Source organism: Kogia breviceps, chromosome 1 (assembly GCF_026419965.1).
Source record: "Kogia breviceps isolate mKogBre1 chromosome 1, mKogBre1 haplotype 1, whole genome shotgun sequence".
Classification (NCBI taxonomy): domain Eukaryota; kingdom Metazoa; phylum Chordata; class Mammalia; order Artiodactyla; family Physeteridae; genus Kogia; species Kogia breviceps.
This window is the reverse complement of record NC_081310.1, coordinates 140906608-140923885: the sequence shown is the minus strand read 5'-3', so window position 1 is coordinate 140923885 and position 17278 is coordinate 140906608. Positions and strand designations below refer to the sequence as shown.

Genomic DNA, 17278 nt, shown 5'->3' with positions numbered 1-17278 from the left:
AGATTTAATTTCAATGGTGCACAAAACAGAAGATAGAATAATTTCCTTTAGTTTAAAAAATACCTATTTTGGAAACCACGAATTTCTTCTCTTTGATATGATGACATGTTGAATTTATTTTAAGTTTAATGTTTTTATGAGAACTGAATGAATAAAGTGTCTGATAAAATGCAGCAAACCAACAAATATTTTAATTGCAACTATTAATTGAAATTAAATAAGATGAATTCTAAATACAGTCTTTCTTAAGAGAGTGAGTTTGGCCATCCTAGATTGCAATTTTCAGAACTGATCTAAAGTCTTCCTAAGGCTGCTATGCTCATCATATTAGGATCAAAGTGTTGAAATAAAAACCACACTACATAGTTTCTCTTCTACTTAAAAAAAAATCAACAACTATAAGTCTGGTTAACTGTATGAGTAAGTATTTTATTTGTATCATTTACCTTTTTTCTTGGATATATACAGTACAGATATAAAGAGTGTGATAGAACAAACTCAGATATGTCAGACTCAAATGACTGTTGTGGAAAATTCAAATACTCTGTTTGCCTTTAAAGTTATGTTAATTATCAACTTTAGCAAAGTGCTTATTATTTAGAACTTTTTTTCCTTCTATTTGGCCACCTACACACCACAGAAGTAAATATGTCTAAAGTTGGTGCTGGCTTTGATAAGCCATGGTGATGACATCAGCCTAAGTTCTAGCTCCCAGAATGCAGAACTGAGACCTTACAGTGATTTGTGGGCTATGAGGTTCCAACATAACTCTGTTTGTCACCACCTATTACTGATTGGGAGCCAAGACTCCTGCTCTAAATATACTACACCAGTTAAATACAGGTATTTTGTAATATCTTTGTTGTTAAATGCAGGGGAGGGTGAGGGGGAAAAGGAACTACAGTTCTCTTATAAAATACCAGGGATTTAAAACTATACATGGTGCACAACAATGTTAATGTACTTAATACCATTTAACTGTACACTTAAAAGTGATTAAAATGGCAAATTTCATGTTATGTGTATGTTATCACAATTAAAAAAAGAAAACTACAGGAATTCCCTGGTGGTCAAGTGGTTAAGACTCCATGGTCCCAGTGAAGGGGGCACGGGTTCCATCCCTGGTGGGGGGAAGTAAGATCTTGGGTGCCGCTGGGCCCGTCCAAAAAATTTAAAAAACAGAAGACAAGAAAAGAAAGCAAAAAGAAAAAATATACATGGGTGGGTTCTGAAAACCGTGCCATGGGATTCAGGAGTTTTTCACAACTGTCTAATAAATTTCCAGGTCCAATATGTCATCTGTTATAACCCTGTCACAGTGACCAGATCGCTCTTTCAGGAACATCTACTAAGCCAGGCTGCTTGGGGCCTAAAAAAGCAACCATTCATCAGGAATTAGTAAACAGCACTTATACAAAATGTCTAGCTAAAAGTATCCCAGAGGAAAACATGGAAAGTACGAATGTAAGAGAGAGCGTTAGATTAGGAGCGTGTGGAAACTCATTTGCTCTTGAGCTGTGGCCCTCGTGGGGAGCCGGGAAGTGCAGAAACCTCTACTTCCTATCCCAGGATTGGCCTTGCCATCAGCCCTGCGCGGTAGCCACAAGGACAAGCAAAGGCTGGTCAGGGGGAGTTACCAGGTCTCAGGGCCCACTGGCTGACTGTCGGTTCAAACATTTCCTAGAGGGAGAGGGTGCAGCACAATTCGAAAGGGCTGAGGCTGCCCGAGCGGCAGGATGCTTCTTCACTCTCCTGCCTCCCTTCAGGAGTGAGCCTGTAAGCAACGTGAGCGCCGGCTGCTCCGGGAGGGCACAAGCAGTGGCTCAGAGACTGCAAGACGGCTGTGCCTGTCTGCAGTGGTTCGCAGATAAAGTACTTCTGCAGACTGAAAATCGACTCAACGGGAGAGAGGTATTTGAAATAGGAGAAAACCCAGAGCACCGAGCTACCGTTGTCACCGCCATCCTGCTCCCAAGGCACCCAGGAGAAACCTCTGTTTCTGCACAAGCACTGAAATGATACCTGGGTATCCTCTTACTCTCTCTGGTTAGAACGTGAGCAGCCCTGTGGTCTCCATGCCTGTACAACCAGAGCCTAATGCGATGCCTGGCACTTGGAAGGTGCTCAGCAAGTAAGTGAAGAGCTCAGCTCTGAAGCCGCGACCAAGATGGCACAAGGCAGAGCCCTCTCCAAAGTTCTGTGCTTGCAAACACATCCTTGCAGGTGCTGCCATTTCCAAAAGTCTCCATTGCCCGCCGGCGCGCACGCTCCCACCCCGAACTCCCCACGCCCTGGAACTACCTACCAGCAACGGCGACCAGCAGACCGACAGCACGCACATGATCCCCATGAGCTGGATAGCCGTCTCGGTCGTGATCCGGCCCCACTGGGCACTGGACTGCGACGCCGTGGCCTTGGCCCGGCAGCGGGACACTAGGGCCTTAATGGTGGCCAAGTTGCAGGCGAAGGTGACGGCCAGCGCTGACAGCCCCAGGAAAGCAAAGGAGGAAGCGAAGAAAATGTTGCCCCAGTTGTGCGAAGGGCTAGTCCCATTGCCTCCTGCCCCGGTGCTAATGAAGCACCACGTCCCGGGCCACTGGATGGTGTACTGACCCACGCCCAGCACCGGCAAAAGGGCGAAGGCGAGCACCGCCAACCACACGCCGAGCAGCACGGTGCGGGTGGCGCTCGTCTTCATGTGGCTCGAGTACCAGTGCGGCGCCCGGGTGGCCAGCGCCCGCTCGACGGCCATGGTGCTGGCGATGAAGAGCGAAGAGAGTCCAAAGACGGTCATGGTCAGTCCGAAGAAGGTGCACAGCCTCCCCGACGGGTCGACCTGCTCCCAGCGCTGGTGGGACAGGTACAGGACGATGACCACCGGGCTGGTGAGCAGCTGCCCGACCAGGTCGGTGAGCGCCAGCCAGCCGATGCATAGCAGGAACGACTTCTTGCGCTTGCTCTCCCGGCGCCGGTAGCTCTGCGACACGAGCAGCATGGCCAACGCGTTGCCCACGAAGCCAGTGATCAGCATGGTCATCGGGAAGGCTACGGACACCGAGCTGCAGTCCTCGCCGGGCCCCGCGGGACGCGTTAGGTTGCTCCGCGCCTCAGCGGAGCGCTCGGGCGCCCAGATGCCGGGGTAGGAGTGGTTGAAAGGGGAACTCGCGTGGTCCCGGGTCTCCTTCATACTGTCTTCGAGGTGAGGAAGGAACGGAGCCCTGAGAGCAACGACGAGAGCCGGCAGACGGGACGCGGGAGGTGGCGGCTCTCGGTGGCGACTGGGGCTGGGGCTGGGGCTGCGGCGGAGCTGCCCTCCATGATGCGGGGCTCAGCCGCCGCCTCACTTCGCCACTTTGGCGGCGGCGGCGGCGGCGGGACTTTCAGGCGACACAGGCAGCCGTGCCGTCGGCTCCGGGAAGCGTCCGGCTCCCAGGCGTGTGGAGGTGCCCGGCAGGTTCTATAAGCCCGAGGGGGGCGGGGCGCCCGTGGGTGTCGGCCAAAGTGCTGTGGGAGGGGATGCGGCAGAAAGTGAGCGCCTCTCTCGGCTGCTGCGCGACCAATGCCTTGGCCGCCTGGGCTCGGCAAACCCCCCGGAAGACTCCTCTTGAAATGTTCCAACTCCTGGCCGGAGCGGACGCCCAGCCAGGCCGCCGTGCCCGGCTCCGCGCCTCCTCCGGTTCTCTGCCAGAGGAGCGTTCGTGGGCGGCGGGGGCTAGAGTGTCTCCCTGGTCTACCCCACCTCTGCCAAGTTGCCAAGGCGGACCTGAGCGCCGGCCCTCCTCCTTCTCCATCCACAGACGCTTGTGCAAGGACCAGGTCTTCCTCCTGAAGCTCTTTTGTAACCCTGGCAAGTGTCATTCACCTGACGCTGAGCAATCTAAGCCGACCACTCTCCCGTTGCATGGATGAGCCTGAACATTTTTCCCTTTCTGCTTCGGGACTCTAGCATGATCATGAGAGGGCCAAGTTGTTCTGTCCCCAGGGGCGCACTGAAACTATAAAACTAATAGTGCCTCGAGATTTAGGGGGATAGGTACAGGAAAACAAAATAAAATCAGACGGTCCAATTAAAAAATAAAGAAATCCCAACTACCAACCTACCCCCAATCCCCGCCTAAATTCTTCCCCTTCATTAACAACAACAACAAAAAGTTAGCTAGGGCAAAAGTGGCTAGAGGCAGGTGCAGCCACTCACTACCTCACTCTTTCACTATCTCAGTGCATCTGAGATATTGAAATCAAAGGCTGCTTGCCTTTGGGAGTGAAGGCGGGGTGGGGCAGAGGAAAAAGGCAAGTTCTTACAAAGTCTCCAGCCATCTTTCTCCACCCCTGGCCCATTCCTATGCAATTAGGACTGGAAACTGCATTTAGATGTTATGTAGGCCTTCACATTTAGTGAAAATGGGCATAATCGCCTAGTAACATCTTTTACTAAGCCAATATTTTATGTTTCACAACCATTTTCCCATTTTTTTTCAGACATCCTCCAAGGTCCTGTTGCTATTATTATTATTCCCCTTTTAAGGTGAGGTAGCTGAGGCTCCATTAAGTTAAAGGATGTGCCCAAGTCTTTCAGCAATTCTCCAGTCTCCATCTTCTTATTTGAAGCACAGTGTTTTTTACATAGGTACCATAACCACTCTCAACAGGTGAAAATCAGTGGTAAAACCAGCTGTTCTCAAATCTAGGGAAAGCCTGGTTTTTCTGCCTCTTCATCTTGACAGGGAAATGAAAAGATTTTAAAATTTACAAACTTCATTTTTCCTCATATTTAAGAAATTAGACCTAATCATGCAGCACTATGAAGACCATTACTCAGACTTCAGCTTGACTTTCAGAGCAAGCCCTGGTCAGTTCAGTTCTTCATGTTGATATTCTTATTGGTGTAAATCAGTGGTAGGAAATAAGAATGGAATATGTTCCCCTGCATTTTTTCTTTCTATGTTGTTGTTTTGATTCTGTATGAGAGTTTGAAAAAAAAAATAATTATAGGGCTATATAGTTTTTAAAGGAGAAAAAAGCAAAAATGTAATGTAAACTCTATTTTAACAACATACATTAATCATATCACTAATTTCACTTTGTGTTTTACTGTTAAATTTTTTTTACACTTTTGAAATTTCTTTTAAAATGTCATGTTTCTAATGAGAACAATAGCTAGGAAGGAATGAAGTGGTTTACCTTTTAAATCTTTCCCCAAACGTTTGTCTTATTAGTTTTAATTACTCTCAAACCCATACTTGGGAAAATGTTTTTCTAAAATGTCCTTTGAAAAGTAAAATAATTTTGATGGTATTCTTAGATACAAGCTTTATCCAAAACAATGGGATGAAAGTACATGTCAAAATTTAATGTTACAGCAATAAAATTCTAGTGTAACTATGTATTTTATTTTAAAATTTAAGACCTTTCTATGATCCATACATCAAAGAAAGCAGAGCCAATCTCCAGTTACATCAAAAATTATTCTCATTTTTATTTATGAATATTTGACTTCTTTGAAACTTTTGTTTCCCCCATTGCAGTATACACAAATTAGATTTCATAAGAGATACAAGCATAAGGACTTACAGTTATCGAAGAATTAATGTTAGCTTCTCTTAACTCACCTCTACACCAATGCTTTAAATGTGTTGCATTTAAGATCTTTTGTGTAACACTTTTTTCCTTTTGGTGTTTTGCTTCATCCCATCCTAAATTGTAGCTATTCACCTTTCAAACAAGTAATTTGGGGGATCTGAACAGTCACACAATAGAATGCTGGCAGTTGGATTCTGATTGGCATTTTTTTGGTGTCAGAGTAGAAGTCTGAATTGTGTTGGTCTGAAACACCAGTACCCTCTAGTGACCAAAAGGTTAATAACATGCTATGCAATTTGTAAATAACAAATACATGCTTTGCTTAGGGACCTCTGATATCTTTCGCAGGGGCCTAAATCATTAATACATAACTGTGGTCATTCTGTCTTCATTTGAGTGTCTGCTTAATCAGTAGACCAGATAGGATTAAAGTTATAGAGTCAGATAATTGAAAGACCACATATTCAAAACTTGTTCTAAAGATTTTAAAGCACGTATTCACCCATTATATATTTTTAACTGCTATTATGCCCTAGAAGTAATTTTAATCCATACATTTATTTATTTATTTATTTATTTATTTATTGCCGTATGCAGGCCTCTCACTGTTGTGGCCTCTCCCGTTGCGGAGCGCAGGCTGCGGACGCACAGGCTCAGCGGCCATGGCTCACGGGCCCAGCTGCTCCGCGGCATGTGGGATCTTCCCGGACCAGGGCACGAACCCGTGTCCCCTGCATTGGCAGGTGGACTCTCAACCACTGTGCCACCAGGGAAGCCCAATCCATAAATTTAAATCACCTCTTGTATCTTACATTTTAAAATTCACGACAGGGCTTCCCTCGTGGCGCAGTGGTTGAGAATCTGCCTGCCAATTCAGGGGACACGGGTTCGAGCTCTGGGAAGATCCCACATGCCGCGGAGCAACTGGGCCAGTGAGCCACAATTACTGAGCCTGCGCGTCTGGAGCCCGCGAGCCACAACTACTGAGCACGCGTGACGAAGACCATGCTCCGCAACGAGAGACTGCGATAGTGAGAGGCCCGCGCACAGCGATTAAGAGTGGCCCCCACTTGCCACAATTGGAGAAAGCCCTCGCACAGAAACGAAGACCCAACACAGCCATAAATAAATAAATAATTTTAAAATTCACGACATATGTCAATATTTAGCTAGTGTTGATGAAATTATTCTATTTACTTCTACTGAACTTCTATTAAGAAATCTTAAAATAGATATAGATTAAAAAATTAATAACTAGTTTCATACAATCAGGCCCTTTTCTGCAATTCTTACTCCACAGAGCCAACTAATTTCAGCATGTTTTAAAGTCATTTATTCAATAAATATTGAGCACCTAGTCTATGTCAGACACTATACTAGTCAGTAGGGATACAAAAGAAAAACACAGAAGTCTCTACATTTATGGAGTTTGTATTTTAGTGCAAAACTCTTGATTTTTTTTCTATCCAAAATAACAGAAGAAAGAATCCTAATCTCAGTGGCTTTTGTGATTTGCCATGGAGGTAGGATCTTATAAGAAACACATTTTTAAAAACAATGTAGTTTTCATGAAAAAGTGGAAAAGATATGTAGTTTTCATGATCAAATAAGATTTATCTCAGGAACCCAAGGCAGATGTAGCACTCAAACATTAATCAATATAATTAGCACTTCAACAAAATAAAGGAGATGCTTTAAGTCTTTTCTAAATCAAACATCTGGGTACACTGAGTCCTTTTCTATTGACTGCCTTTTCTCCAAACTTTTCTTCCTGTTTCTTTACATGCCTAGTAATTTTTAATTGAAAACTGGACATTGAAGTTCATATACTGTAGTGACCGTGGATTCCACTTTTTTCTTCTGAGGATTATTGATTTGGGGGGCTTCTTTTGGCAGTGCCTGGATTCAAAATGCCAACATTTTCTCTACTGTGATAGACAGCTGCTGCTGTTTCTTAGTATATCTATGTTTTTATAGATACATAAATATTGATATACAGAGATATAGATACAAAGATATATATACACACATACGTAAATACAAATTCAATTAATTTTCAGCAAAGTGTTAAGGTAATTCAATAGAGAAAAATGTTTTCAACAAATGGTGCTGAAAAAACTGGATACACTACCTATATGAAAATAAAAATGAAACAATCCTTATCTTACACCACACACAAAATGGATTATACACTAAGTGTAATTACATTTAATCTTAAAATTATAAATCTTCTAGATTAAAACAGGAGAAAAATCCTTGTGATTTCTTTACCTTCCCATTGTTACTGGAAGTACTCCTGCAACTTATTTTTTGTCTTTTGCTTTTAAAAATTTTAACAAAATGTGATTATCTCTTTGGTCAGTTTGTATAGAAATCCTTCATAATCTTTTTAAATACCAAGAATCTAACAAATTTTTTCTGAATGTTTGGGTTATTTATAATTTTTGCTATCAGCAGCAATGGTACAATAACATTCTTGTATATATTGGTGTGTATATCTGTGGGGCTTATTTTTACATGATCAATCCTTAGAAGAGGACTGATGTGTCCCAAGTTTATATCTGCAGCCTATACGTCTCCTTTGAATTCCAGCCTCATATCCAACTGACTATTTGTCATCCCATTTGGATAGCCCATTGACACCTCAATATGTTCAAACGTAACTTCAAAAATTTTTCGCCACTCCTGGTTCTATCTGAGGCTTCCCCATTGCAGTATATAATAATACCACCCACTTACTCAAGCCAGAAATCCAATGGCCATCCTTGAGTCTTTGTTTTCCATTATCACTGTCTTCCAATCCATCATCCAGTAATATTAATTCTAATTCCAAAATATATCTCAGGTACATTCACTTGTCTCCATATCCACAGCTACTATCCTGGTTCAGGTCACTACCATCGTTTACCTAATCTACTGCAATCTTTTTTTAAAATTACCTTGATTTTATCATTTTAAATTTTAACAAAATAAGCTAAGCAAAAAAAGTTTAAACAACATGTAGATTACATTTTTAAAGGTTAATGATATTTTCTACCCCGTCCTCATTTTCACTCCCAAATTAACCAATATAAACAGGTTGGGGTGTATTCAGCGTTTTCTTTATGCTCATACAAAGATATATCCACTCAAAATACATGGGTTTCTGCTTCTCTGTTTGCCAGCTCTGTATATTATTGCTGTCTGATATATTTACAATCTGAATGAAATATATTTTACTGTTAATTTGGATCTCCCTAAGTAGTGAAGTTAAATCCATTCTCACATATCTATTAACTTACTCTTCGACTAATTGATCTTTGTGCATTTCCTGTTAGATTATCATTATGCTATTAATTTGCAGGAGCTCCTTAGTTAGAGATACCGCCTGTTTCTCATTTTCCTACCTTATCATTTCTTTTTCTATTTTTTGTGTAATGTCTATTACCATATGTAAAATAATTTATTCAGAAAAATGTTCATCTTTTCCTTTATGATTTTTAGGATTACTGCTTAAGAAAGTTTCTCCTTCTTAATTTCTACACTCAAGTTACATTTTGGAAAATATTTCTTTAATAGTCATACCTTTTAATCAGATAGATTTAAATTCTTACATTTTAGCAAATGGTAATAAGACGGTTTAATTTTTTTTGATGGGTTATCATATGAATAGCTAGCACCATTTATTAGCTAAATAATTCTTAATTGAAATACCATTTTATCAAATAATAAATTTCCATACAGCCTAGACTCTAGATCTTGCTTTCTAAATATCATTCTTCAGTAAGAACAACCAGGGCTCTTTGGAGAAATGGCTGATTTATGGCTGTGGCAGGGAAAATATAAGATAAGCCTAGAGCATCTTGTATTACCAAAAATTAAAGTGCTTGAAAGACAAAAGGATGGGAACATGTGCAAGGGACACAGAAGCCAACCTGAAAGAATTCTCAATGGCTAACTGGAACAATTTGAGCAACAAAATATGTAATGTAATATTGAATGTAATCCAAATATAAAATACACATAAGTCCATACTGATTGATTAAATAAATGGGAAAGAGGAGGCAAACCTCCTTAATATATGTAGATATTCCCCCCTCCAGAATTGAAGCATAATTCCCCTTGTGCCTTGAGGGTATGCTTGACTTCATGACTTCCAGGAATTTATCGTACTTTGCTTTATTCAGCTTTGCGGATACTGCATTTTTTAGATTGAAGGTTGGTGGCAATCCTGTATTGTCAGAGAATGGTTAGTATTTTTTAGCAATATGGTATTTTAAAATTAAGGTATGTACATTGTCTTTTAGATATAATGATATCACACACTTAATAGACTATAGTATAGCGTAAACATAACTTTTATATGTACTGGCAAACCAAAAAAATTGTGTGGCTCACTTTACTGTGATATTCGCTTTATTGTGGTGGTCTGGAATTGAAGCTGCAATATCTCCGAGGTATGCCTGTACTTCTAAATGATATAGTATGAAAAGAAAAAAAATAGTATCTTTACAATGGAGAAATCTGGCAAACACTATCTTAACCAAGTGATGGTTAACATCACCAGCAATGTCATGTGGACATTATACACCTCCTGATATGTGATGAGGAGAGGGCACTTCACTCCTGTAGTAATCTTTCCAGTCTAATCACGAAAAGAAAGTAATCGATTAACCCCCAATGAGGGTCATTCTACAGGATACCTGGCCAGTACTCCTTAAGATTGTTAAGGTCATGAAAAACAAGAATGAGAAAATGTCACAAACCAGAAGAAAATGGGGGACATAACTATATGCAGTGTACCACCCTCTATTGGATCCTGGAATAGAAAGAGGACATTAGTGGAAAAACTGGTGGAATTCAAAAAAAATCTGGAGTTAACAGTAATGTTTGAATATTGATTTCTTGGTTTTTGCAAATTATGGTAATGTAAAATATTAACACTGTAAGGGTATGTACGTTTTCTATATATCTAAAATTATTCCCCAAATAAAGTTATTAAAAAATCCTATATAGGTGTGTATTCTTCTCTGTAATTTCTTATTCTATTCTGCTATTTGTATTTCTAGGTGAATACTATTTTGAGGTATAACATTCATACACGAAGTGCAAAAACCTTAACTCTATAGATCAGTGATTGTTAAAAACATATATACACAGTTGTAACCACCATCCAGATTTATACACAATTCTAGCAACCTAGGTTTCTTGTGCCCCGACCCAATCAATAACCAGCACAACGCCCCACAAGGTAATCACTATTTTGACTCCCATCACAACAGCTAAATGTGTTCCTGAGCTTCATATAAATGGAATCATACAGTATGTATATATCTGTTTGTGCTCTAGTTTATCTCCATAAATGTCCCACGTGTATTTGAAAAGAATGATTTCTGGGCTTCCCTGGTGGCGCAGTGGTTGAGAGTCCGCCTGCCGATGCAGAGGACGTGGGTTCGTGCCCCGGTTCGGGAAGATCCCACGTGCTGAGGAGCGGCCATGGACTGAGCCATGGCCGCTGAGCCTGCGCGTCCGGAGCCTGTGCTCCGCAACGGGAGAGGCCACAACAGTGAGAGGCCTGCGTACCGCAAAAAAAAAAAAAAAAAAAAAAAAAAAAAGATTTCTGTTATTGGGTAGTGTGTTCTATAAATATCAACTAGGTCAAGTTGATTGTTATCTTCTATATCCTGCTTTCCTGCTTGTTTTATTACTGAGAAGTTTAATCTCTAATTGTGGATTTCCCTACTTTTGCCATGCAGTTCTATCAATTTTTGCTTCATATATTTTGAAGACTAGAACATTCATAAACGTTTAAGATTGTTATGCTTTTGTGATTGACTTATGACATGACATTCTTTACCTCTATTCTTTGCTCCGTTTTTACTAGAATTATAGTATTTTCCACTTTTAACCTATTTGTCTTTATGTTTACAGTGGGTTTCTTGTAAGATCATGTAGGTCTTGCTTCATTTACCCAGTTTGACAAGCAGTACTTTATAATTGGGGGGTTTTGATCATTTATATTTAATGCAATCATTGATGTGGTTGTGTTTAAACCTACAAGCCTATTTGTTTTCTGTCACGTTTCCTTTTCCTACCTCCTTTTGCATTGAGTATTTGTAATTCCACTTTTTCCCTCCTTTACAAGTGTATTATGTATAACTCTTGGTTATGTTCAGTGGTTGCTTTTATAGCATCTCTCTTATCAGACTACCTTCAAGATGCCTGCAACTTTGTATATAACTTTACAATAGCTCACTTCCATTTCTCCCCTCTGGACCTGTGAGCAATTTTTGCTGTATATTTTACTCGTACATAAAAGTCTCACAGAGTATTTGCTTTAAACAATTACCTTTTAAAGAGACTTAAATAGTAAGTGGGAAAAAAACCCATACTATATTTAGACACATAACACTTTCTGTGCTATTTGTGTAGGCCTAATTTCCATCTGATACGAGTTTTCTTCTGCCAAAAGAATCTCAATACTTTCTGTATTAAGAGATTCAGCTTTTGAGTAGCTGAAAAGCTTGTTATTTTTATATTCTTGAAGGAGTAAATATAGAATAGTAGGCTGATAATTGCACGATCTGGTTTGCACTGCTCTGACAATGTTGGCTGTCATTCTTACCATTTCTGTATAAACATCTTTTTCTCTGGCTGCTTTTCATCTTTATCACAGGCTTTAAACAATTTGATTAGTTCTGCTCTAATTTTATGAATAGATCTGCTCTAATTTTCTTCATGTCTATGCTTAGACCTTGATATGGAATGCTTTGTGAGAAGCATTTAAACTCAAGGATTTAAATTAATTGAAAGGATTTAACCTAATTTATAAATTTGGGGAAAATATTAAAACATAACTATTATAAGTGAAACGTCCCAATCTTCTCTCAGCATTTTTTCCACTGTAGGGTTTTAGAACTACAGGTACTGCAGCACTGAATATGTAGCCTGAGAAGTACTTATGTGGTCTTCATTTCTGGTAGAAAATGAACTAAACACTTTTTAACCTTTCCTTTTTGGTGATTCTAATGTATTAAGAACAGTGTAATAATAAAGGGCAACGCAATTTTGTGATTCCAACCACACCATTTACAGAGTTGCAAATATTTCATTTTCTCTGATCATGGTCACTAGAATCACATTAAAATTCTTAAGCTCTAATAGCCACAGATTCCAAATTACAAGAATGCAGATGATTTATCTTCCCTGTTCAGAATTCTGATGTGAAGTATTTAATCATTGAAAAGGCAACATTTTCAGCAGGTTTGAAGTCAACAGGTAGATTGTATACAGAGGTAATTATGTCACTAAGAGGATTAATATAATTAAAGACTAATTTGTCAGACTCGTTTCATCCCAAACACTTCCATTTTTGATTTTCAGGTTTTCATTTCACTAATGAGCAAATAACTCATAATTTACTTCTCTCATAATAAATGTCCAAATCATTTTTGCCAGTAAAATGAACTTGACTGGTGTACTTATCAATGAATAATATTTTATGCTATTTTCTTCTATTAAAAGCTTTTAAGGTCTTAAAGCCATACTTATTAAACATGGTTATAAGTAGTATGTAATAAATTTACTGTTCTAAAGACCTAAGCACATTTATGAGTTATTTTAATACACACTAAACCATTTTGACCTCTATTATCTGGTCCTACACCAGAACACTACGGCTAATTTTTAAATTCCCTGCTTATTTTGCATATGATGCATCCCAATGCACTTAGTTCAAGAGTCATACATTCTAAAGGAACTCAATTTACCAATTCAAAAGCAAAGTTGCTTAGGTTAGTATTTTTGCAGAGACATGTTAGGAAAAAAACAATTGACCAAAAAATCTTACTTCCAGAATAATTTTTAGTGCTTCTGTCCTTGGTGATATAAAAAACTAAAACAGATTTCAAAATGTATACCAGTGAGGCTTTGTTTCCAACCTTATCTAAGCTGTTTACAATAAACTAAGTTGGCATACTTTACACAGAACATTGAGGACAATGAACAGTGTTTATGTGCAATTTCTACAGATTCTATACTACACTGAAGCACAGCTTGATAAGTAAATTCAAACCTTATCAGCTTGTGAAGAAATGGACCTATTAAACTTTAATAGAAAAAAAAATGAGACCTGTTTGGTAACTGCTGTCATGATATAACTTCAGGAAAAAACTCCTGCAATCAAATGTTTTCCAGTAAATAAGCATTTATTAGTAGCATTGGAGGGAAAAAAAGTTATTAAAACCTCGTAAGAAACATGACAGATATTGACACCCTTATCAAGCACGCAGTGCTTGCTGTGAGAACACTGAGAGCTAGAAATACTGGGTAAGGCCTTTCAAGAAATTCACCTAATTCCTATGGAAACTCGGGAACCAGGGAAGGCATCCTAGTGTTCTGAATTGTCATGAAGGCCAAGTGAAAAAGCGATGGTAATGAGGAGTGTGCAGGGCATTTCAGGCATAGGAAGCTTGTACGTGGATGAAACTCACAAGTAGTTTGGCATGGCTCATGTGGCTAGCTATACAGGCTATGTGCCCAAGCTTGCTGGAATTGGCAGGGCTGGGGGAAGGGATGGTGACACAAAGGATTTCAGTTTAATCCTGAAACCCATAGGAAAGATGTTAAGCAAGGAAATTACATGTACAGAAACTGCTTGTTAATAAGACCACTCTGGTATGAGGAATGAAAGGATCACTGCTTGGTTAAATAGCGTTTAGCAAATACTGTGGAAAACCTACTATATATGCCAGACAGGACTGGAGGCCAAATGACCATTTAGGAGGCAACTGTAGTTATCTCAGCCCATAAACCAAAGCAGTGATAGTAGTAATGGAGCAGTGCGGGCTTGAGGATCCCCCAAGTTACTGATAATGGTGTTTATTGATGTGAAATATACTAGTTTTGATGGGACAGATTGCATGGGGAGAATTTAGGTATGGTGACATTGTTTGATATTTAAAAGGAGATACACAGTAGGCAGTGAGAGAAATGGATCTGGTACTGTAGAAAGGAGTAAGTAGGAAATAAACATTTGAGTATTAGTATATATAAAATAACTGAAAACATAAGTAGGGAGTGAAATTAATAGCCAATATTTGCTGTATACTTGTGCAAGGCATAAAGATGTCCAAGGTCATACAGGTATCATGAAGTAAAAATTCAAATCTTGTTCTTTGACTCCAGGGGAAGAGTGTAGATAGAAATTAAAGCTTACCTTATTCATCAATAAACTTGTCCTTCAAGACTGCTCAAGTCAATTCCTTAAGAGTTTGCCTCTTCATTCAGACAAGACTGATTTTCTTCCCACTTTAGCGGACTTTATTTCTACCATGAAGTATTTTTATAAGAGCACTCCCCCACTAGATTTGAGATTATGGGAAAGGGGTTGTAGTATATCTATTTTAGCTTCAAACCCCAGGTCTTCTTATTCTCTTGGATAATGCTGTATAGGATTCTTCACCTTAGATACACTTTAATCATTCATTTATGTATTTAGGAAGTTACCAGTTATTGTAAATATTTTTCTTATGCTAGTACCTTTTATTTTGCTAAATACAGGCATTTGGGAACTATGAGTCATCACACGTTCATCTTTTATCTGTGTGCAATGCTACAACACCCTCTACCTTCCTGTAAGTATCCATGTGGTTCAATGTGGCTGGGGAAAAAAAAACAACTGTGCTTACTGGTCACTCTCAGTGACTATAAACTTGGCTCTAATTCTACCTGGATTCATCCTTCCTGACACTATAAGGTCAAAGCTATCATTACTACCACCACCACAGGTCTAGATTCTATTCCCTCACCTACGTGATGATAAACCTCCCTCTTCAACGATTCTTCCTTCCCTTCCTTCCATTCTATTGGATAATGGAGGCATGTCAAAGGACTCTCAATGGCCAAAGCTGGGAACAGTTTGAGCAATAAAATAACACAGCATTGAACTTTCACTTGAAGGATAAATATGTGGAAGTCCATACAGATGTAAATAAATAGGAGACAAATCTTTGTAACAGAGGAATTACAAATATTGAGTAGACAGCCTTCCCCCACAGGAGGTAGAGTTGAATTCTCCCTATCCCTACTCTGAAGGTGGGCTACACTTAGTTAACTTGCTTCCAAAGAATGGAATAAATTAAGGGGAAAAAAATGAACTACAATGGTGATTTCAGGCAATTCCTACCTTAATCAAGTGATGAAGGTTAACATCCCCAGTGATGTCATATGAATATCATGTATCCCTGACATGATGAGGTGAGAAGGGCACTTTTCCTCTGTGATATTTGCTCTAAAAAACCCACAACTCCAGTCTAATCACAAGAAAAACCAGACAAGCTCAGAATGAGGGATATTCTAAAGTATACCCAGCCAGTGCTCCTCATGACTGTCAAAGTCATCAAAAGCAAGGAAAGAATGAAAAACTGTCAGACCAGAGGAGACAGAAGAAATGTGACAAAAAAGTGTAATGTGGTATCCTGGATTCGAGTAATAGAAATATGCTGAAATTCAAACAAAATCTGGATTGAAAGTAATAGTAATACATGAATGTTGGTTTCTTAGTTTTGACAAAATCACAGGGTAATATGCTAACCATGGTGGAAGCTGGGTGGGAGTATATGGGAACTCTCCATACAACCTTCGCAACTTTTCTGTATATTTAAAGTTATTTCAAGATAGTATGCCTGTCTACCAATCTAGCTACCTATAAATGACTGAAATTAACACCTTCTTACTAAATCAGATTAAAAAACATCTGACCATTTTGGCTTAACATTTAGCTTCTCAAACATGTTATTTGGTTGTTATTAGAGGTAATACTGAAATCTGCCATCAGACTTGGGGTTGAATCCCCATTATGCTACTCCTATGGCTCCCTTGGGCAAGTTTTTAATTTCCTTAAACTGTAATCTTCCTTTTTGTAAAAGAGGGGATGATATACTACAGTATGTTAAGGTGACAGAAGAATTAGCCTGCAAATCACTATTATATACCTTAAATTGTCTTTAAATTAAAATTTTCCACTGTTTTCCAGAAATAAAACTATTTCCAGTTCAGGAAAGCTATAATGCTATTTCTATTAAAAAACAAAACAAAAAAACTAACGATTATGTCAAAATTGTTAGGTGGGGCAGAAGGGAGAAATTCCCTACCTTCTCACCAGCATCTACAACACTAGCTGTGGATGCCAAATATCAAGAAGACATGAGGAAAAAAAAAAAAATCAAAGATTAGTTTTACCTTGGTAAGTATGCCTAGAGATGATCTTATGCTTAGAGCTTGCTCTGAACTTGGACGTTTTTTATCAGATACCAACCATTCAATGTTGTTTAGATGAAGGATTCCACATGGAAATTTAAGAACCCTTGGCATTTAAAAGGGATACTTGTTGAGTGCTATAAAGTGACCGTTTTAATGGAAGCACACTATGGCATGTTTTTTGCCACATGGAATAAGGTTATGTTCTGGTATAAAGTATTCAACTAATTTGGATACTCTTCTGTTTAAAAAAGTCATAAAAATTGTTCAGTGCTCAAGGTTATAGTGATCATGGCTTTGGAATGTTTTAAACCAAGCATTCATATATAAAGATAAGGTGACCTTACATAAAGGGTAAGTGAATATAGGGAGTTTAAGATGCACAATCAAAAGTAACAAACCAGGGCTTCCCTGGTGGCGCAGTGGTTGAGAATCCGCCTGCTGATGCAGGGGACACGGG

General features: G+C 39.4%; 1 protein-coding gene across 4 annotated transcripts in view; it reads right to left on the bottom strand.

Annotated features, from left to right (window-relative positions):
• The window catches only part of PTGER3 (prostaglandin E receptor 3), a 197622-nt gene extending 193719 nt beyond the window's left edge, over positions 1–3903 (bottom strand). For 3 of the 4 annotated variants that reach the window (XM_059054654.2, XM_059054644.2, XM_059054679.2), the window contains exon 1: positions 2306–3903. In XM_059054654.2, coding sequence (XP_058910637.1) covers positions 2306–3187 — 882 coding nt within the window. In that variant the 5' untranslated portion in view covers positions 3188–3903. The remainder of the gene's footprint in view (positions 1–2305) is intronic. The other variant, XM_059054672.2, reaches the window with a different exon arrangement.
• Between the last annotated feature and the right edge of the window lie 13375 nt (positions 3904–17278).